Genomic DNA, 23,126 nt, shown 5'->3' with positions numbered 1-23,126 from the left:
ATGGGGAGAAGCTAGAGAAAAGACGCGATGTTTATTTTTAGAAAAGAAAAGCCTTACCCTATCCCACAGAGTAAAGAGCCAACAGTTCCGCTGCAAGTCTGCCGCAATGACTTAGTGCCTGCACAAATCATGTACCAGACCACAGGCTTTGGAAAATTGCTACCTCCGGTAAAACACATCCTCGTCTAACTCACCGCCAATAGTCCCAGAAAATGGAGCCCAGGTGAGACCCGGGAAGGGCGTTTTAGAAGATTTTAAAGGGAGCAGGGCAAGGTGAGGTAGCGCTATCCCCCAGTAGCGCTCTAAGCAGAGGCTCCTTAAAGAATATCTGCCCAGGACTTCCTCCCGCTCTCTCCACGTGCCCCTCACACTCCCTCTGCCGTGCGCACCCGGACCCACGGCCCCGATGGCTGCTCAGTTACCTGTGCACCGAGGCTCGTGGTGCAGGCAGAACTCTGCTGAAGCAGGGCTGGCTGGCAGAGAAAGGGTGCGAGCAGAGCGCGCAGAGGCTGCGGGCGGCCGGTCCCACTTCGGAAGACGCGCGCTCCGCCCTCCACGCGGCCCGGGAGCCCCGCGCAGACGCCTCCCTAGCCCCGCCCACTGCGTGCCTAAGCCCCACCCCCGAGCAGAGGCTTTTTGTCCCTTGGCAGGCGCCGTCGTAAGCCTCCTTCCAACAGGTAGGCCGGACAGGAGTGCGGGCCGCTGCGCACTGGTGGGCGGACTCGAGCGGCCACCCACGCTTCTCTCCCGGCCTCTGCCATCGGGCCCCGGGGTCCTCCGAGTCTCCCCGGCAGCGGCCTGGTCCTTGCGTTAGCGCGACCGCGCTGCGGCTGCAGACCCTGCCCGGGCCCCTACGCCCGGTGCGAGCGGCGCCGCCTCTGCGGCTCTACAGGGAGACACCCTTCCTCCTCCCCCTCCTCCTCCTCCTGCTCCCCGGCCCGCCTACTCCATCGCGCGTCCTCCGCCCCGCCTCGCTCTGCGCCAGCCCCTGGCCGCACTCGGTGCCAGCCCGCAGGAGGCACCCCCACACGCACACTCACCCGCTTGGCTGCACCCCTGGCTCACCATGTCCGCGCTCGAGTGGTACGCCCACAAATCCTTGGGCGACGGCATCTTCTGGATTCAGGAACGCTTCTACGAGTCGGGCAACCGGGCCAACATCTGGCTAGTGCGCGGCTCCGAGCAGGACGTGGTCATCGACACGGGCCTGGGGCTGCGCAGTCTCCCCGAGTATCTCTATTCCTCCGGCCTCCTGCAGGACCGCGGGGCCAAGGAGGACGAGGAACGCCGGCCGCTGCTGGCCGTGGCCACCCACGTGCATTTCGATCACTCCGGCGGCCTCTACCAGTTCGACCGGGTAGCTGTGCACCATGCCGAGGCCGAGGCGCTGGCTCGCGGGGACAACTTTGAAACGGTGACCTGGCTGTCCGACAGCGAGGTGGTACGAGCGCCCAGCCCGGGCTGGAGGGCCAGGCAGTTCCGAGTGCAGGCGGTGCAGCCCACCCTCATCCTGCAGGATGGTAATGGGCCCCCAAGGGCGCGCGCTATGCCATGAAGGGAGGGGGATGCATGTTGCAGGCCGGCGTGGCTGTAAAGGGGTTTGTATTGCATCCCAAAGAAACGCCCCACGTACGCCATCCTCCCAACCAGAGCCAAGGCCAGCACAGCTTAAGCCTGCCCGAGGCCATTAACCTTGGCTCCGTGTAGTGGTTCCTAGAGGCAGGCGAGAGCTGCCCCACCCCCTAGTCGGTGTCCTGTGTCATGTACTGTAGTAACACTTCAGGGAATTTGTGGCTGAGGAGTTGCCATTCTCTCCCCCAGCACCTAGCTGATATTTCTAGGTGCTTCTGTGGTGATAAGACTGGGAAGGAACAAGCCTCATAAAGAGTGCATGGCATGGTCTATGCTCTTGAGAAACGCGGACTTGCTCTGCTCAGTCGCCACGGGCATGAGCATTTTCCACCTGTAGGCTTAGGAAGCCATAGGAAAGCAAAGGCTTGAGGGAAAGGCGTGATTGTACACATGAAACTGGTATGTGCCCAAGTCTTGTGTGATGTTCTACGTCTGGGGTGGTAGAAAGCAAAGCCTAATTGATAACAACAAAGTTAAACGGGGATAATTTCTCAAGGTGGTGAGGTATGCGGTTTAATGGTTCTCTTTGGTTCTGAAAGCTCGATGGAGCTCAGAGAGCTCCCGGAATACAACAGGACCGCCCCTCATTCGGGCAATTAAATCACTGAGTTAATTAGCCGCAGCACAATCTTCGGTGTGTGCATTTCCCTTTTTCATTTTAGGGCTTTTATTCATCGCATTTCCCCCTCACATTTGAGAATCACTGACACCCAATAAAAGGAGTCAGCATGGACTCAGCTGCAGTGAAGGAGCCGTCCCCAGAACGAGATAGGGGTGGAGGCTAGGGTGTGAGTCATGGCGCAGTAGCTGAGAGCATGCGGACCACACAGAAACCCTGCCGTAGAAATATCATTCTGAGTAGCATGCGAAAACCTTTACTTTACACCTTGAAACCATCGTTATTCCGTCTCTTTATGCTACCGTACCGTGAGGCACTAGAACTCACTGTCTAACCAAGTAATACCACAAGTGTTGAAGTACTACAAAAAATTCATTTATCTAATTTTCATAATTTGAGATATTTTAAACAAAAGAGGAAAATTCTGCATCTTGTTCCCCTTCCCCCAAATCATTTTATTATAGTTCATATCTTTAAAAGCCAGTTTAGATGAGGGTCTTAGGTTATCTGACAATAGGAAATAAAAATATTTACACTAAATATAGTTTTAGTTACTATATATTTTTTATAATAATTACTACTTTGAGGGGTAAGATGTCCATACAATTCAATACACCGAGTCTATTCTGGCACCTGTAATAGCAAAAAAAATGTTTATATCAGTATTAAAATATTTTAAAATTAAATTACTTTTGCTCATGCCAGCAATTGGATCTGTAGGCTGAAAAAGTGACAGGGATTATTTTTAGATGAATGTTTGGTATAATTGTAGATTAAGATAGGGATGGTTTTTAAATTAAGAGGGAGCTCAAAAGTTACCTGAGTATCATGCTTGGTGTCATAGCTGGAGACCCAAGGTCCAGTTAGAAACGAGAATCCCAGGAGAATGGTAGAATTCACATTTTGGAGCTGCAAAAAGAACCGCATACTACCTGTGTGATACTTCAAGTCTTTTCAGAGTGTGAAATCAGAGCTTAATATTTATAAAACACATGCAAGGTGATAGTTCTGTGTGATCAAATGCTTTTCACTAGCAACTGGATGCCTCACCCTCTCCCGTAGTATCTCACTTCCTCTCCTTAGGAATATTCCTGTCTCTGCATTGTGTGGCCTGCTAACTTGCTATTAACAGAATCCACATGGCTGGAAGGAGATATAAAACACATATTAAAAATATATATACAGTTACTACACAATCACAGAAAGCACAGAAGATCGGGTCTTCTTTACTTTGGTTAGAACACAAGGAGACAAGTCTTTTTTTTTTTTAAATATGGAACTCATGAACCCAAAGCAAATATAAAATAAAATACAAGGAGTACAAGGGAGGGAATAACCATAGCCCTCAATTCATTATATTTTCAAGAAAAACAATACATTGTTGCTAGTGAAATGATGCCATCTGAAAAGATAGCAATATTCCATATGTTTATGCAGCACATTTCTCTTGAATGAGCACACATCACTTTACTGACTTTCACAATACTAAGTGATAGGAAGACTTCTAGCCATGCGAGTTTCCATTTCCTGTCTGCAGTTTACCCAGAGGTGTCCAGGTACTTTCTAAATCAACATTAGAATTAAATATTCTGGTTTAGAATTAAATATTCATCAGAATTAAATATTCTGGGGACTGGTTTGTGGTGGATTTAAATCACTTGTTAGCAATCATGGCCTTGGCCCTGGCTCTTGGTGACCTCATAAACAGCAAAGCTGAATGAGGCCTGGTTCCTTTGTGGATTGACCTAGTGGCACTCGGGTTTTCTTTTTTTTCAAAGTGATTGTCTCATTTTCCATTCAATGTATACGTTCTACTTCCTCTTTTTAATATAAATTATGTTATTGGGGGCTCGTACAACTCATCACAATCCATACATACATCCATTGTGTCAAGCACATTTGTGTATTTGTTGCCATCATCTTTCTCAAAACATTTTTTTCTACTTGAGCCCTTGATATCAGCTCCTCATTTTCCCCCTCCTTACCCGCTCCCCACTCCCTCATGAACCCTTGATAATTTATAAATTATTATTATTTTGTCATATCTTACAGTATCGAATGTCTCCCTTCACCTACTTTTTTGTTGTCTATCACCCAGCGGGGAGGTTATATGTAGATCCTGGTAATTGGTTCCCCCTTTCCACCCCACCCTCCTTCACCCTCCCAGTATTGCACTGTCAATACTGGCCCTGAAGGGATCATCTGTCCTGGATTCCCTGTGTTTCCAGTTCCTATCTGTACCAGTGTACATCCTCTGGTCTAGCCAGATTTGTTAGGTAGAATTAGGATCATGATAGTGGGGGGAGGGGAGAAAGGGGGAGGAAGCATTTAGGAACTAGAGAAAAGTTGTATGTTTCATCGTTGCTACACTGCACCCTGACTGGCTCATCTTCCCTGTGACCCTTCTGTAAGGGGATGCCTACACATGGGCTTTGGGTCCCCAATCTGCACTCCCCCTCATTCACAATTTTTTGTTCTTTTATGCCTGATCCCTTTGACACCTCATGATCACACAGGCTGGTGTGCTTCTTCTATGTGGGCTTTGTTGCTTCTGAGCTAGATGGCTGCTTATTTACCTTCAAGTTTTAAGACCCCAGACACTCTATCTTTTGATAGTCGGGCACCATCAGCTTTCTTCACCTCATTTGCTTATGTACCTGACACTTGGGTTTTCATTGACTAATTTGGGAAGGCAAAAAAAAACTACAGGTGTCGGTATTTGACTCCCTCCTCAAATTCCACTAAGATTATATTCAAAAGGAATTAAGTTTTCTTTGTTTTACGAGTATTTAAGAGTTGCTTGTTGTAAGTATAAATCTACAGTGCCAGGGACAACTATTTTTGGGTAATAGAAAGCAGACGTGAATTAGCAGCTTTATCAACAGGAAATCAAAAGCCAATCCTATTTGTGTGGCTAAAGCTCAACAAGCTCAGGAAGTAACAGTACCAGATACCTCACTTGAGGGTTAGGGAGGGACACTAAAATAAGTAGGATTGGTTGAGAAATATTTAAGAAGCTGTTAACACCTGTGATTTCATCTTGCTAAATTAATGCCCCCACCCTTCACTCCATTTGTTTCCCCTAGGAGAGAAAATGGATTTATTGATTGAGGTGTGTAAAGCAATATTGAGCTCAGGGGTTCAATATGGAAACAAGATGAATAAGTCATATCGGTATTCCCAATTGTTTTTTCAGAAGAATGAGAAGCCAGGCCTTTATCCCTCAGAGAAGATATTGGAAGCATCTTCTCTAGAAAATCCACCTAATCCAAAAACAAGACTTTGAGAGGTGGATGTAGTGTCATCCTTAAGTAAATAGTTGTCCATGCTTTCTCTATGGTCAAGTTTAAGTCTGAACCCTATGCGTTATATTCCAAGCAATCGTTCAAAGCCCTAATCTTAAAACTGTGAAGTAAGTGTTAAGAACAAAAGCCTGATTCCATGATGCACACCTTCCCCCACACAAATGCTGAAGAAAAATGTGTGCATAAGCAAATGTGGTGAAGAAAGCTGATGGTGCCTGGCTATCAAAAGATATAGTGTCTGTGGTTTTAAAGGCTTGAAGATAAGCAAGCGGCTATCTAGCTGAGAACCATCAAACCCACATGGAAGAAGCACACCAGCCTGTCTGACCACGAGGTGTAGAAGGGACTAGTTATCAGACATCAAAGAACAAAAAAATCATATCAGTGGGTGCCCACCTTCTCAATATAATCACTGAAGACAAACGTGTACATAAGCAGTTGTGAAGAAAGCTGATGGTGGCCAGCTATCAAAAGATATAACGTCTGGGGTCTTAAAGGCTTGAAGATGAACAAGTGGCCATCTAGCTCAGAAGCAACAAAGCCCACATGGAAGAAACACACCAGCCTGTGCAACCACGAGCTCTCAAAGGGATCAGGTATCAAGCATCAAAGAACAAAAAAAATCATACTGTAAATGAGGGTGAGTGCAGAGTGGAGACTCAAGCCCATCGGTAGGCAACTGGATGCCCCCTTACTGCAGGATTGTGGGGAGGAAACGAGCCAGTCTGAGTGCAGGGTAGCAACGATGAAACATAACTTTCCTGTAGTTCTTAAATGCTTCCCCACCCACTATCATGATCCCAATTCTACCTTACAAATCTGGCTAGACCAAAGGATATACATTGGTACAGATAGGAACTGGAAACAGGGAATTCAGGACCACTGGTGAGAGTGGTGATGCCTGGAGGCTGGAGGGAATGCGGGGTGAAAAGGGGAACCGATTGTAAGAATCTACGTATAGCCTCCTCCTTGGGGGATGAACAGCAGGGGGAAAACATCGGACAGTATAACATATGACAAAATAATTTATGAATTATGAAGGGTTCATGAGGGAGAGGAAAAATAAGCCGATGTTAAGGGCTCAAGTAGAAGGCAGATGTTTTGAGAATGATGACAACAAATGTACATATGTGCTTGACACGATGTATGTATGGATGTGATAAGCATTGTACCACCCCCCAATAAAATGATTAAAAAGAAAAACCTGAGCACATCCTCTAACATAAGATGAAATAACAAAGCAGCACAGGGTGGCTGGGGTATTGAAGGGCATCATTGTCATCGTCAGGGGGCAACAGAAGTAATGCAGCCACAGCATTCGAGAAGCAATGAAAATATTTTCCTATAGCCCCCCAGGGGGTGAATAACAAATAATGGGTGACGGAAGACAGCAGACGTGAAATAACAATAATATATCATTGATCAAGGATTCGCGAGTGGAGGAAGGAGGAGGAAAAAAAGAGGAGCTGATAGCAAGGGCTCAAGTAAAAAAATGTTTTGGAAATGTTGATGGCAACATATGTACAAATGTGCGTGATACAATTGAATGAGGGATTGGCATAAGATTTTTAAGAGCTCCTCAAAATGATAAAGAAAAAAGATGGTTTTTAAAAACACAGGACCACAATACAGTCTGTTGCCAACAAGATCCATTCCTAAATTACCTGATGTCGGACAGATTTTCAGCACAGAAGCTCTCCAGAGCAGTTCTCTGTTCTGTCGATCACTGTGAGTCTTCATCAACTAGATTGCCATGGGTTTGTTGGTTTTTAGTGATTTTAAAGCTTTCCAAGTGCAGCGAGTGAGAGTGACTGAAGCAGAATCTGTTGCCAGTAGGGCCAGTTCAAAGACCCCGGCTCGAGTCATGGGCTACGTTTCATAGTGTTAACTAAGGCAGTCATTGAACCCACCACAGGGAGGCAGACAAGGCTTCTCCTCCCAGAAAGATGTCCAGTCTCAAACACCCAACGGGCCGTTCTATTTTGTCCTCACAGTTTTGCTCATGATAATAGGAGGGAGGAAGCATTAAAGAACTAGAGGGAAACTGTATGTTTCATCGGTGCTATATTGCGCCCTGACTGGCTTGTCTTCTCCCCCTGACCCATCTGTGAGGGGATGTCCAGTTGCTTACAGATGGGCTTTGGGTCTCCACTCCACATTTCCCCTCATTCATGATATGCTTGTTTATTCTTTGATAAATGATCCTATCGACACCTCGTGATCACACAGACTGGTGTGCTCTCTTCTATGTGGGCTTTGTTGCTTCTGAGCTAGATGGCCGCTTATTTACCTTCAAGCCTTTAAGACCCTGTATCTTTTGATAGCCAGGCTCCATCAACTTTCTTCACCACATTTGCTTATGAACCCATTTTGTCTTCAGCAATAGTGTCGGGAAACTGAACATCACAGAATGTCAAGTTATTAGAACAGAGTGTTCTTATGTTGAGGGAGTACTCTTGAGTAGAGGCCCAGTGTCCATCTGCTACCTTGATACTTAACGTATAAATATATGTACATAGATCTATTTCCCTATAGTTATATATAAATATATTTACATATGTGCATGCCTGTATTTAGACTTCTATAAATACCCTTTGCTTCCTAGTTCTTTATTTCCTTTGACTTTCCTCTTGTCCCACTATCATGCTCAGCCTTCATTTGGCTTTTAGTAATTCCTCTTGGTTACATTGCCCTTCATCAAGCCTTACCAGCCATCCTACGCCCTCCTTGCCATTACTGGGTTTGTTAACACCCACTTCCTTATCCCCACACCCCCCTCCTCCCAGGTACCTCCCGGAACCATCAGTCCCATGGTTTTCTCCAGATTGTTTATTCAGCCTATCTTATCTAGATAGCCATGCAGAAACAAGAAGCACAAAAACATGACAGCAAAACAAAACAACAAAAGAAAATACACCAACAACAAAAACCATGGACAAGGAAGAAAAGCCTATAAATAGTAGCAGGTCTGGTTGTTGACCTTTAGGAGTGTTTTCTGGTCAAGTCTGACGGGGTGCCCGCCCTGTCCCCAAAGTCAATTTTTGGTATTCCCTGGGGACTTCATTGCTTTGCTCCTCTTGCTGCCTTGTGGCATGCCCTTAGCATTTCGCCCCAGGGTGGTCACCACCACTTTACCAACCTTTTTGCATCCCTGCCCCTGTACTCCATACTCAATCCATACACCTCTGCATTGCTCATGGCCTAACTGAAGTGAAGCCTTCTGTCCTCCTTTTACCTTTCTCCTCCTCCTCGTACTTTTGTTTTGTAAATTAGTTCAAGGTTTACAGAGCAAATCCTTTTCCATTCAAAGGTCCCTGCACCATTTCTTTCATGTGTTGATTCCAGTCCCCATAGTATAACATCGCTTACCCACATCACTACTTCCCTTTCCCTTCCTCATTTCCCAAACCTTCAGAGCTTTGTCCTTGGATACATGTGACTTTTGGTCGCAAATGACTGATTATTCAAAAGTGTGCATACCTACCTCTTGTTATTGTTCCTCTTATTAAACTATTTTGTGCCTGAAAATTGAGCCATGGAGTGAGTTCAGGTACAAATCTAAAGGGTGACAAAGGACCATAGCCCTAGGGGTTCCACCAGTCTGTCTGACCCCTGAGCCTGGTCTTTTTTATGATGTTGAGTTTTGGTCTATATTTTCTACCACTATAGTCAAGATTTTCAAATTCCTTTCATTGAGGTTGGTAGTGGTAGCTAGGCACCATCTAATTCTCCTCGTCTCAGAATCATAGCCTCATACTTCTGGAATAAATGTTCTCTTTCATGATTAAATATTCATTCTTATTGTAACATTTCAATGGTATTCCCATCATAAAGAAACAAAATATTATCGTTCCCAACCTGGAAGGTTAAGAGCTCCTACAAAGTAGACTATTAAAACTTTTAATATTAAAGTGTGGCAGTGACTTCCATGTGGTAATTCACTCCTGTGGCTACCTAGCTACCAATACTAAGGATTTCAATAAAAGATTCTATAAGAGAATTCTGATCAAAAAGGGGAAATGGAAGAAAAAAAAAAAACCACTTCAAATTCTCATGGACTCCCAACTTTGTGGGGCTATAAAGAGTAGATGAATGCCTGAAATGATTGCCCTGTGATAATCTTTTAAACCTTAAGCCATAGATACCAAACTTAGTTAGCCTATTTCCCCCTTTTCAGGGAAAAAAAAAAGACTCAGCACTCCCGTGGCCATTTAAAAACCTTTGTACTCTAGCTAGTCCATAATCCTGCATAAAGCAGAGGTGTCTGCTTGTACAGTCCTCCTGGTTCAGTCCAGGACCCCCCAGGGAGTGCTAGCCCCCACTAGGGAAAGCAGTGCCTTAAACCAGAAGTAATGTTTTCCTTAACTAGAGTTTTCTTAAAATGATAATTTAGCTTAACTAGTAAAGAAGTCTGCATTCGCCATTATGTTCTCTTAAGATCTGTAGGACCAAGTTGACGCTAACTTGAATGCTTAGTTAAGAAACGTAAAGGTTAGTGAGCCGTATATTAGTGATGGAGGAGCCACTCAAAAGGAGGGTGAGAGGGAATGTGCAACTTGAATGTAATCAGTGTCAATGAGTTGCATATGTTGAAACTGTTGGATTGGCATGTATTTGGCTATGTGTATTCTTAATACCAACAGATTTTTAAAATTGTTTTCAAAAATCATATCACTGATGAGGCAACCCTGGTCCCATCCACCTTATTGCAGCAGCCTCCTAAAGGCCGTGCCTCCTCTCCTCTTACGCTTCTACCGTCTCTCCTAATGCATCCAAAAGGTGAAGCCAAACTAAGTGCCATCGCATCGGTGCTGACCCAAGGTGACCTGTAGGACAGGGTAGAACTGGCCCGTGGGTTTCTGCGACTGTGTTTCAGGGAGTAGAAAGCCCTGTAGTTCTCCTTTGGAGCAGCTGGTAGTTTCAAACTCCTGACCTTTAGGATCACAGCCCAACCTGTAACCCCTACGCCACCAGGGCTCTTCCTTAATACAATAGTCAGGCAATCTCATGGAATTAAAGTTAGGCTACCCTACTATTCCCAACACCTTCCAGTGGCTTCCTCTAGTCCCCAGGAAACTCAAAGCCCTAATATTTACCTACAGACTTCTGTGTGATATGGCCCCTAGGCCGTTCTACTTCATCTAATATTTTGTACATTAGATTGGGACCTTCTACTCCCTTGAACAGTTACCATCTCAGAAACCCACGGGTGGGTGCTGTGAGTCAGCATTCACTTGATGACGGTGAGTACTCCCCTTCAGATTCCCTGGCTCCTTCATATTCCTTGAACAAGTTTAGCATGTTCCTACTTCAGATCTTCGCATGTTATACTTCTCGTGCTTCGAACATTCTTACCCCAGAAACCTGCAAAGCGGTTTTTCTATCTTTTTTTCAGGTCTCCACTCAGATGTCCCTTCCCAACAATTACGTATCATGCTCTACTTCGCTGCCTAGAATTCCCTGCCCTGCTCACTTGCTCTGCTGGTTTTCCCCGTAGGGTTTATCACCAGGTGTCATCGTTCATATGTACTTGTTTCTCCAGGGCTTCCTTCATTTGAATGTAAGCTGTACCAAGATAAACAATGCCTTGCTTATTCTCCACCATATCTCCAGCAGTTACAAGAGTCGAGCATGTAGTTGGTGTTCGGTAAATTTTTTTGAGTGGACAAGTGATTCTGGTTTAGACATAGTAAGTTTGGTGTGACAATTGCTGGCAGATTATTGAGGCTATTGTTGTTTAGCTGTCACCAAGGCAGTTCCAACCCCTAGCAACCTAATGCACATCAAAACAGCACACTGCCAGGTCCAGCTCCATCCCCAAACTGTTTCTAGGCCCGAACCCATGGTGGCATCCACTGTGTCAATCCATCTCCTAGAAGGCCTTCCTCCTTTTTGCTTTCCCATTTCTAGAGAGCACGATGTCCATTTCTCGGGGCTGATTTCTCCTGATAACATGTCCAAAGTGTGTGAGACAAAGTCTTGCCATCTTCGCCTCCACGAAGCACTCTGGCAGTACTTCTGCCAGGACAGATTTGGCTTGTCCTTTTAGCAGTCAAGGGTATTTTGAATAGTCTACTTCAGCACCTCATTTCAAATGTATTGCTTCTTATTTGGTCTTCCTTATTCAATGTCCAACTTTCACTTGCATCTGAGACAATGGAAAATACCATGGCTTGGGTCAGGCACACCATGGACCTAAAAGCAGCACCCCTGCTTTTTAATACTCCAAAGAGATCGTGTGCAGCAGGTTTACCTAATGCAGTGCGTCTTTAGATGTCTGACTGCTACTTCCATGAGTGCTAATTGTGCAGCCAAGCAAGACACAGTCTTGACAATGTCAGTCTTATTTTTGCCCTACCAGGGTGTCCCCTATCAGTCCACTTGTGAGGATTTTGGTCTTTACACTGGGTTGTAATCCACACTGAAGGTTGCGATCCTAATTTTCATCAGCAAAGTCTTCACTTCCAGCATGTTAGGTTGTGTTATCTGAATATCATGGGTTGTTAATAAGCCTTCCTCCAATCCTGATGCTACATATAATCCACTTTCTCTGATTTATTGCTCGGCATACAAATTCAATAAGTATGATGGAAGGTACAACCAAGACATATGACTGTCCTGATTTTAAACCAGGCAGTAGTCCCTTCTTTTGTTCATGCAGCTATGTGGCGGGGCTGCATGCAGGCGATGACGTGTTCTGCAATTCCTATTCTTCTCAAAGTTTCCCATGATCCACACAGTTGAATGCCTTGTCATCGTCTAGGAAACACAAATATGGGTTGATGGGTACTTTAAATATGCTACATCCTCATTGTTTTATCCAGAAGTTGATGAGAATCTCTGAATGTGGGAAATAATATATAGAAATAGAAGCAGATTTTTAGAGAGGTAGAAAAGTATATACAAAGCAATTATTCTGGGCCTTGTAACAGGAGTTGATTGAAATTATACTAGTAAATGTTACCAGCACATTGGGGGGGGGGCGGTATTTAAAGTCCCGAGGTAATGACAGAGCTAATGATATTTAGTCACTAAAACCTTATCAGTTGTTTACATTTGGTGGCCATCCACCATTACAGTGGGCAGAGAGTTTCACCACACTAAAAATCCCCAGTGCTTCACTCCCCTATGTTCTCCTGCCTCTCACCCTCCAGCACCTGGAAACCAAAATAAGAGGTGAAGTGTTAACTGGAAGCTAGGACTCCCAATATGATGTATAAAAGAGGTGAGAAGGGACATCCTTGCCTTGTTCTGGATACTAGCTGTATCTAGAAGTGAAGTGAAATGTTATCTTTAGGTATTTGATACATGCACTTTCTCAAGGTGAGGAAATACCCTTTATTCCTCAATTACTGATTTTCTTTTTTTTAAATTAAGAATTAGTGTGTTTGGGGAAAAAAGTGTGTGGGTTTTGTCAAATGCTTTTCCTGCATCTATTGATGTGATCTGAGCAAATAAGTAGAGAAGCTGGGTCATAAGAAGAAGAATGGAGCACCAGGATTGGAGGAAGGCTTAGGAGCAGCTTATGACAAGCAGATGGCACAACCGTGCGCGCAAAAGTGAGGAGGACTCGGAGCACTTGCTGATGAGGGGATTGCAGCCTTCAGTATGGATTGCAACTCAAAAAAAAAGTAAAGAAGAAAAAAATCTTTACAGCTGGACCAAAAGGGAACATCATGATAATGGGGAAAAATTGACTTTGTCAAGTTTTTGGTCAGATGACATTTTGTTACATAACTTGTTCCAAGAGCATTCTTTGTATTATTTTATTCTTTCAAATGTGTTAAATGTCTTTCAAGCCCTGAGAATGGTCTGTCTGTCTTGCTGGATTTTCCACGTGAGCGTGAGAAGCGTGCATATTCTACTGTTGGATGATGCAGTCTTTAAATGTTGGTCAAATTCAGTTGCTTGATGAAGATGTGCTTGATAAAGGTGTGCTTGATGAAGGTGTGCTTGATGAAGATGTGCACCTCAGATGTTCTTTACTGGTTTTAATGTGCTGCACGTGTCAGTTGCTGATAGAGGTGTGGGGAGTAGAGAGATATACTGAATGTGTCTATTTGTTTTTGCTGTTCTATCAGTTTTTGCCTTACTTATTTTGAGAGAATACACATTAAGAACATTATGTTCTCTTGGAGAATTGTCCCCTTTATCATGATGAAATGCCATTCTTTATCATCTCCCTTACTCTGAAGTTAGCTTTATTGGAAATTAGCATAGTGACTCCAGGTTTCTTTTGATTCATGTTAGCATGATATACCTTTCTCTATTTTTCCCCTTTTCTGTTTCTTTCTTCTTTTAAAATGTTTTGTGTTTTAATACAACTTTACAAATTAGTTTCCATTCAGAAAATTTTTAAAATCATTTTATTGGGGACTCTCCATTCAACAATTTATAAGCAAAAGTGTTCCTAAACATTTGCTGCTGTCCCAGCACACTGCTCATTTCCTTTCGCCCCCACATCCCTCTCTCCAGCTTCCTCTGCCTCACTTGCCTTCTAGTCTTTGCTTTTGGTTAAATGCTGCCCAATTTGGGTTCAGAGAGTTAATGGTTCCAAGTAGCACATTCCTCATGGGTGTTTAGTGTTTAGACCAGTCTCTCTTTTGACTAAATGGTGACTTCCAGGAGTACTTCAGCTCTAGGATAAAAGGGTACCTTAAGGCAATAATTTGGGTGAACCTCCATTCGCTATCAGTGCAGTGGGGTCACATTTATGAGTTAGTTTTGTTCTGCATTGTCCTTCCATTTAACCTGTGTCCTTGGTCAGAGAGGTCAGCAGTGATATCTGGAAGCCATCTAGTTCTCTAACCTCAGGCTCGAGGACGCTCTGATTCTTGTGGGTCATTCTGAGAACTAACTGCTCTTTGTTCTATATGGTAAGAAAACAGTAGTTAACCCTCAGATGGTTTGAACTGCCAACCGTGGGGTCAGCAGGCCAGCACATAACCACTACACCACCATGGCTCCTTTTGAGCTAAGAGAGAGAACAATTTTATGAAATAGGTCGTGTTAATTAAACTAGCTGTCATTCAACACTGTGTCTTTATTTTTAAAGTGGTTTTCTTGTAAATATATATAATAGGGTCTTATTTTCTTATGTCCACCCGTTGCCGCTGAGCCCATTCTGACTAATGTAGGGTATCTGCAGCTATAAGCTTTCCACGGTGAAGATAACTGCCAATCTTCTGGTTAGTAGCCCAACCTCACCTGGCAGCACCACCTGGGCATTGGGCTGCCAACTGCAAGGCTCTTTCTAACTGATGTATTTAGAGCCTTCACATGAAAGTGATTATTGATAGTTGTGTTAAAGTTCACCACGGTTGTAACGGTTCCCTGTTGCCTTTGTTTCTTTTTCATCTTCTCCTCTTTTTGTGTCTGCTGTCTGTGATTATTTTATATAGTCCCCATTTTACTCATCTTTCAGTAAATTGATTATTTTATTTTAATAATGTAGTGGTGCCACTGCAGTTGACAATATATCTTTCACTTAAATTCCTCTCAGTTTCAAATAACATTATACAGTTTCATGAGTACTACAGGTACCTTGTAAAGTTTACTAAATTCCCTCTTCTATCTTTTAAAATATTGCTGTAATTGTTTTCACTTATGGATAAGCTACAAATATCTCATTTATTGTTGCTATTATAAAGAAAATGTTCATCTAGATAAATAAAAATAAGGAAATGAAATATCTCATGTTAGCTTCATTTATTTCCTCACTAATGCTCTTTTTAAATGTAGATTGGAGTATCTGACCCCTATAATTTTCCTTCTCTCTGAAGAACATCTTTTAATATTTCTTGCATTGCAGGTCTTCGGCAGAAATTACCTGTCTTTATTTGTCTGATAAAATCCCTATATTTCTTTCACTTTTGAGTGAAATCTCTATTTTTCTTTCACTTTCACTATGTCTACAGATCCAGAATTGGGGCTGGCTTTGTTTTTGCGGTTGTCTATGTGTTTGTGTGTCATTTCCTTACACCTTATGTGTTTCATCCTAGTGCCTTCTGACTTGCATGGTTTCCAAAGTAATTCAATGTAATTCTTACTTTTGTTGTTCTAAGGGGAATGGCATTGATTCTCTGGCTTCTTCAAGATTGTGTGCTCTTCCTTTTTGCTTTTCTAACTGTAGGTCTTTGCGAATTCCATCATCATATTTGACTTTGTCTTCTCAAGATGCCCTTTGTAATTTTTGGTCCATTTCCTCCATGTGACTTGCCCACTCTATGATTAAGAACACATTTCAGAGTCTCTTCTGATGTCCACTGTGGCCTTTTCTTTCTTTCCTGCCCTTTTAATGACTCTTTGCTCTCTTCTGAGGACCCCTAGTGGTGTAGTGGTTATGAGTTGGATGCTAACTGCAAGGTCAGCCTTCAAGACTGCCAGCTGTTCTTAAGGGAATGATGGACTGTCTACCCCTTTAAAGAGTTACAGCCTCATAAACCTATGATGACCTATAGAATTGATGACTCTGTTAGTCTGGAGAGACTAGAGAAGCAAATCCACAGAAACGCATATGCTTATAAGAGAGAGTTGTATTTAAAAGGTAAGTGTGCATTGAGAAAGCATCCCAACCCAATCCAGGCCAAGCATATAAGTTTGATATTAGCCCATATGTCTGACACCGATCTACAAAGTCCTCCTCAAACTCACAAAACACACACAATAAAGCCGGCTGCAGGAGGAAAGCTGAATCAATGATCTCGTAAGCATCGGAGTGCTGGCAGGGGTCTCCACGCAGCTGCCCCAGCACCCAGGGCTGCATCACGGTAGGTCCAGATGACTTCTCAGGGATGTCTTGCAGGAAGTGAGCCTTGCCAGCTGAGGCAAAGAACTAGCTAAGGCAGCCGCAACTGGTCTGACCATGAGAGAACAGGAGACCAGAAAGGCAAGGCTCATTTATCCCTCCGCACTTCAATTAACCGCACGTGTTTATCAGCCAGGTTGGCACAATAAAGCTTAACTATCACAATGGCAGTGATTTTTATATGGGGTTTTGCTTTCGTATATTTTTGATGTTATGCCACAGCTCATTGATTCTTCTGTCATTAGTGTTCAGTGCAGAAAATCTGTTCTTGGGATGTTCTAGAAATTCAGATGCGATAGATTCAAGGTCATGTTTTGGCTCTTATGTACTAGTTTTAATTTTCTTCAATTTCAACTTACGACTGAGCAATTGTTGGTCTGTTTTACAGTCAGTCCCGGGCCTGGGTTTAGCTGCTAATATTGAACGGCTCCATAATCCCTACAACAGGTCTTACATAAAAAGCAAATTTTACTGCCATCAACTCAATGCTGATTCATAGCCACCCTATAGAACAGGGTAGGACTGTCCCTGTGAGTTTCCGAGACTATAAACCTGTACAGAAGAAAGCCCTGTCTTACTCCCGTGTGGTGCCTAGTGATTTCAAACTATGAACCTTGCTACTAGCAGCCCAATGCAGAACACATGTGAGATTTTCATTTTTACTCCAATGTGCAAAGGACTTGGAAGTCCTCACTCCTATTGTCACAATCAAAATCATGGGTAAACTCAAAAACGGCAACTCTTTTAATTTATTTTTTAAAACATTTTATTAGGGGCTCACACAACTCTTATCACAATCCATACATACATCAATTGTGTAAAGCCACTCCGCACGCCCCCTCATTCACAATGATATGTTTTTTGTTATTTGATACCTGGTACCTGGTCCTATCAACACCTGTGATCACACAGGCTGGTGTGCTTCTTCCATGTGGGCTTTGTTGCTTCTGAACTAGATGGCTGCTTGTTTACCCTCAAGCCTTTAAGACCACCGAGCTAAAATCTTTTGATAGCCGGGTACCATCAGCTTTCTTCACCACATTTGCTTATGTACCCACTTTGTCTTCAGCAATCATGTTGGGAAGGTGAGCATCAAGGAATGCCAGTTTAATAAAACAAGGTGTTCCTACATTGAGCGAGTACTTGAGTGGAGACCCAATGTCCATCTGCTACTTTAATACTAAACCTATAAGTATATGCACATAGATCTATTTCCCCATCATCATATATAAATATATTTACATATGTACCTACCTGTATTTAGACCTCTATAAATGCCCTTTGCCTCCTAGTTCTTTCCTCTATTTCCTTTTACTTTCTTCTTGTCCCACTATCACACTCAGCCTTCATTTGGGGTTTCCATAATTCCTCTTTGTTACAGTGCTCTTCATCCAGCCCTGCCAGGCCTCCTACACCCTCCTCACCACCAATTTTGAATCACTTGTATTTTCCTTTTTCCTTGGTTTTGTTAATACCCCCTCTCCCATGTCACCCGGGAACCATCAGTCCTGTTGTTTTCTCCTCCAGATTGTTTAACCCACTCATCTTACTTAGATAGACCTTCAGAGATAATAATATGCACAAAAACAAGACAGCAAAACAACAACAATACAAAACCAATGACAAAAAAAGAGAAAAGCCTGTAAATAGTTCAAGGTCTGTTTGTTGACCTTTAGGAATGTTTTCCAGTTGAGTCTGAAGGGATGCCACACCCTGGCCCCAAACTCTATTTTTGGTATTCCCTTGGGACTTCCTTGCTCTGCTCCCCTTGTAGTTCTGTTGCACACCCTTAATGTTTTGCCTCGATGTAGTGGGGTCAGATTGGGCACCATTCCCACACTGTGTCTCCAGTGTTGTCCCCCATAGGGCCATGGGTCAGTGAGGGATGTCATGTCTCATAGTGGGGCCGGCCATATGGTCCTCTCAGTGCATTGGCTGCTCTGAGCAGGGATATCACCCTCAAGGCTTGGTGGTCCACGATGTGCTCCTCTCTTCCTCCCCTGTCATTTGTTCACATGTACTCTATTCAGACCTGCCCCTCTCCCTGAGTTGTAGCTTCAGTGCTGTCCTCTGAAGTAGATTCTTCTGAGGGGAGGGACAGCTGTCCATGTAGTTGGGATTGGGGCCGGCCCCTCAGACCTCTCCACTGGTGCCCTGCTTCATGCCAGTTTGCTGCGTTCACAACTTAGAGCATAAAGGATATCTCTTAAAGAATGCAAAGTTTTAATTTGACCAAAATGCAATCAACTATTTGTTTCCTTTATGCTTTTTATACCATATCAAAGAACTCTATCTAACCCAAGATCACAAAGATTTTCTTCTGTAGTTATGGGGCAGGTCCCTGTTTTATCGATTGCTGTGAGTCAGAATTTACTTAAAGGCACGAAGATCAAACATTGTGAAAAGGAGATTTTACTCTTCTTGCAAACAAGCAAATTAGCCTGCCACAGCAGTCTAATGGATTGTGACAGAAGACGTGAGGGTCTCAGGTCAGAGACAGGGTCATTTAGCTCAGCAGCAGCAGAGGCCACAGCATCAGCATGTGCGCTGAGTTCCCAAGCAAGGATTCTCACAGGGGCCCACAGTGGCCACCATTATTACATCCTTCACTGGAGTAGCAGTCTCAGATTGGGTCGAGTATACTGGTATGTTTTGAAAAACTGATCATTCTATTTACCACAGAGATCTTCATCCTATGTGAGCACATTAAATGTTTTTGAAGGTCTCAAAGTAACAGCTTAATTTTCTCAAGCGAAAACCAAAAAATAATGAAGCGTACTGCCCTCGAATTAACTGATGGCAGAAACAGCTGAGACATTTCATAGCCACCTATAGAACTAGTTTTACACATTCTCTCCTTAGCACGCAGTAGAAATGAAATATAGACAAGTTATTGTAAAATCATCATTAAGAAATCTGAAGAAATAAAGTAAAATTAGCGCCATCCATCCCAACCCTTTTGACCCATTTAGTATTCTTTTATTCCGTGAGTGAGTGAAGTATATAATATGTTTATCTGAAACTCTGTTTCCATTTATAGGGGATGTGATCAACCTTGGTGACAGACAGCTCACGGTTATGCACATGCCCGGCCATTCCAGGGGCAGTATTTGCTTACATGACAAAGACCGAAAGATCCTCTTCAGTGGAGATGTCCTGTATGATGGATCACCGATTGACTGGCTCCCATACAGCAGGATAAGCGACTATGTTGGAACCTGTGAACGCCTGATAGAATTAGTGGACAGAGGCCTAGTAGAGAAGGTGCTTCCTGGGCACTTCAATACCTTTGGTGCAGAAAGGCTCTTTCGATTGGCTTCCAACTATATTTCAAAAGCTGGTCTATGCCACAAAGTCTCCACTTTCGCCATGCGATCTCTGGCAAGTTTAGCCCTTCGTGTAGCAAATTCTAGGTCCTCACCCTAGTATCTATTGATCCTTCATTTTGATTGATGCTGTGTTAATCCTCTTTCATTTTGTGCTGTTCGAGATGATTAAAAGCGAGCACTTCAAGAAGTGCTTTTATAATACTGTATGTTAGAGGAAAAAACTATATTGAGAATGAATAAGCCAAAAAAAAGAGTTCTTTATTTAAGTTTCTCATCTTTATTTAAAAAAAGAAACCACTAAAATGAGTTTATGATTTGCCAAACCTTTCACCTTTTACCATTGCCCAAGAAGCTACATAAACGTCGATGGCAAAGCAAGGAAGTATTTTGTAGGAAGACAACTGCCTTTGCCTCCATTTGTTTTCTATTGTTTCCAAATGACCATAAAAAAATTGTTCAAGGTATATATTGAGAGTTTTATGTTTGGTCTCTGAACTTGGGTATTTTCAATTCACACCTCTGCCTCACTTGTTGACTATATCATTTGATATTTGGCATTTATGACAATGGGAAACATTATATCAAATTATCTTGTGTATTAATGATGTGTGTCTGGCAGTAGTAACAAAGGCCAAGGTGTGGGATGAAAGTAATGGTTAATGCATGTATCAATACTGGGCCGTGAACCTCAGGTTTGGCAAGTATGCAATGATGTTATCATCCTCTATTTTGTCATCTGTTGTGATCAACCTCCATTTTTACATAATGCAAATTTTCAAGTAACAGCCTGGTCTTTGGAACATAACCATGTCTCTAAGTGAGGAGTAGGCATGTTACTTAAAGATGAAAGTTCTTGGGTTTAAAATATAAATTCAATACAAACGTAAGTTCACATTTAGAAGGACAGCTAAAAGATTCCATGATTACAGGCCTGGATTTTTATGCCTCAGTTTATTTATTCTTTATGTAATTATAGCGCACATGACATGTTGTATAATTTTATGTAACAAGTACAGTTTTTGTTTTATTGCAAAGCTTTAAATATAATAAACTGCAGAAGCGCTTCAGTAAAAAGCTACTATATATTGTTGCTTGTTATGTCAGTGTAATATTTTCAAACATAAAAGTGAAAATTAAATGTCTGTAACCTAATTAAAAATTGTAAGATTTCTCAAGAGGACACTGTCAGGCAAACTTGAAAATATACACATTGAGAATAATTTTTTATTATATCCTATTTTAGTATTAACCGCTATTATGAACAAAATATTTCTTATTAAATAGCAACTTCAGTATATGTGTCATATTTTATAGTATCAAAACAACTATAGGGACCTACAGTACTTTGATACTAACCACTTTTTAACTTAACATGACGTGCATCTATACCGCAGCCGGCTGTTCAGAATAATGACAAAATGTGCATTCGATAAGTGAAAGAGTGAATTGCCATTTTTTGTCCTGATTCACAACACCTATTCCTTCCTGTTCAGTATTCCTTTCATAGAATGAAAAGTCGATATTTGTAAAGTCATAGGAAAGGTTTTGTTGAAATGTTTTGGTTTGGTGCTCTTAACAATTTACTAAAAACCTTTTGCAGTATTCCACGAAGGGTCTTTGAAACTGTTCTTTTTCACTGCCTTTTTATTCTTGCCACTCTTGAAAGCATAAAGATACAGCTTTGGAGATCAATTTTTAATACTAGGAAAGGTCAGCAATTTTGATTTCTGGAAAATTAGGAAACTTTTGGTTCCCTACAGCCACCTACGTTCTTTAGTATACATTCATTCTGCGCACACGCACACACACACACACACACACACACACCCCACATACCTGTGTGTACACACATAGTCACACACATGTATGCACAGCACTGTGCCAGAAGGTTAGAAGGTGGAATAGACTATAGTTCAGCTGAAGGCCCAAGGCAAAAATGAAGCATAAATAATAATATATTGAACTTGAGGTTAATATAAATTTTATGTAAATGTGAGGGACATAAATGGAGGGACACAAGGTTTGGGAGTAAAGGTCCTGGAGAAGAGATCTTTTGGAAGGTTGGCCAGAGCAGGAAATAGCTGAAAATAAGGGGTGTGGGCATTGCTGCCTAGAGTATTTGGTTCCTGTGACAATTTAAATTTAATTTCCAGGAACTGCATTATCTTCAAACCACATGTATTTAGCATGTGAAAGATGGTGTTGTGTCTGTCTTCCTTCATGATGGATGAGTTGTACTGCCACATGCCAGGAAGTGAACTTTCACTTAGAACGGGGGACACGATGTGCTCAGCCATAGACTGTCCTGAGTGCTACTCTCTCCCGGGCGGTGGTGCAAGGCAGCAGGAGATCTCTTCAACTGCCAGTGCAACATCCAGAATATAGTTTTGGTTCAGGGCAATGGCAAGCAATCACTTAAGGAGCCTTAAATATAGCCATTATTTTTATATCAGAGCACAAAAGTAAACCAAAAGTCCTTAATCATTGACCATTTTATCATACTTTAGGAATTTTCTTTCTTTTTTTTTTAAATCAGGGTATTAGTAGGCACTAGGTTTTGTTAGGAAGTATTTAAGCCCACTGACAGATTTCTTTATTTAATAGTATAATTTTTCAAAGCGTGTTGATTTTTATATTTTAATTTTTAAATTTTTCTCCTCACCTTTTCAAATTATACCATAACAGGAGACTGTGATGTTTAGCTGTTGTTTGAATATAAATAAATCGGGGAAAGGATTTTTCACTCATTGAGTGGCTGCGCTTGGCTTTCAAATGTGTGTTGTTTCATTACTCCTGGCCCAGCACAGAGAGCTCATTAACCAAGCTTACACAACACAACTCTGGGCACAATGCTGGTGTTGAAGCACAGGTTTCTCTGCCTTCCGGCCTGTGCTCTCCCTCTTATATCTGCACAATAGCATAAATTTGGCCAAGTGCATTTGTACTTTCTAAGATGCCAGCTGTGCCATGGATAAATCACATGTTAGAACATATAAGAATAGCATATTTAAAAAAACTAAAATACATATTTTCACCCTGACAGTGGCCCTTGTCATAATTTATGATCCTTATTAATATATACAATCATTCCAAGTTGTCAACATGTAAGACATTTAGAAGTAATTCCTATTATTTGTGTTACTAATACTAAACCTTTTGGAAATCCTTTTTCCTTATTTGATGTTTCTTTTAACCGAGAACATATTAAAAAAACTCGTGTGTATTATCCTGATAGAGTCAAATAAGTGATTATGTATATTTATTTGTATATGTATAGTAATATGAATGTCATATGCATAAAGTGTCTTTTTAATTTTCTGGTAAGTGTAACTAAACATTTGTGTAGTAAATATTAAAGTGGACATTTTATTTGAGTTTATAATTGTTTCTTTCTAAATAAAATTCGCAAATTTTGCATCTTTATTTGCTGTATG

General features: G+C 42.3%; 2 protein-coding genes across 3 annotated transcripts in view; one reads left to right on the top strand and one right to left on the bottom strand.

Annotated features, from left to right (window-relative positions):
* The window catches only part of POLR3G (RNA polymerase III subunit G), a 56,067-nt gene extending 55,181 nt beyond the window's left edge, over nucleotides 1-886 (bottom strand). Inside the window, exon 1 of one of the 2 annotated variants that reach the window (XM_075541271.1) lies at nucleotides 423-886. The gene's annotated coding sequence lies outside the window, so the exon portion shown is untranslated. The remainder of the gene's footprint in view (nucleotides 1-422) is intronic. The other variant, XM_075541270.1, reaches the window with a different exon arrangement.
* On the top strand, nucleotides 640-23,033 carry MBLAC2 (metallo-beta-lactamase domain containing 2). The gene is made up of 2 exons (XM_075541269.1): nucleotides 640-1,520; nucleotides 19,404-23,033. The coding sequence occupies exons 1-2, from the start codon at nucleotides 1,067-1,069 to the stop codon at nucleotides 19,787-19,789; spliced, it is 840 nt and encodes a 279-aa protein (XP_075397384.1). The 5' UTR covers nucleotides 640-1,066; the 3' UTR covers nucleotides 19,790-23,033.
* The last annotated feature ends 93 nt before the right edge of the window (nucleotides 23,034-23,126 follow it).

This window comes from Tenrec ecaudatus, chromosome 2 (assembly GCF_050624435.1).
Source record: "Tenrec ecaudatus isolate mTenEca1 chromosome 2, mTenEca1.hap1, whole genome shotgun sequence".
In the NCBI taxonomy this organism is placed as follows: Eukaryota; Metazoa; Chordata; class Mammalia; order Afrosoricida; family Tenrecidae; genus Tenrec; species Tenrec ecaudatus.
The sequence above is the reverse complement of the archived record's forward strand: the minus strand, read 5'-3'. Positions and strand labels throughout refer to the sequence as shown.

Bases quoted from the DNA above. Each gene is read 5' to 3' on its own strand.
- MBLAC2 (XM_075541269.1), top strand. From the start codon at position 1,067: ATGTCCGCGCTCGAGTGGTACGCCCACAAATCCTTGGGCGACGGCATC. The intron at 1,521-19,403 runs GTAATGGGCCCC...TTCCATTTATAG, and splicing joins CACCCTCATCCTGCAGGATG to GGGATGTGATCAACCTTGGT.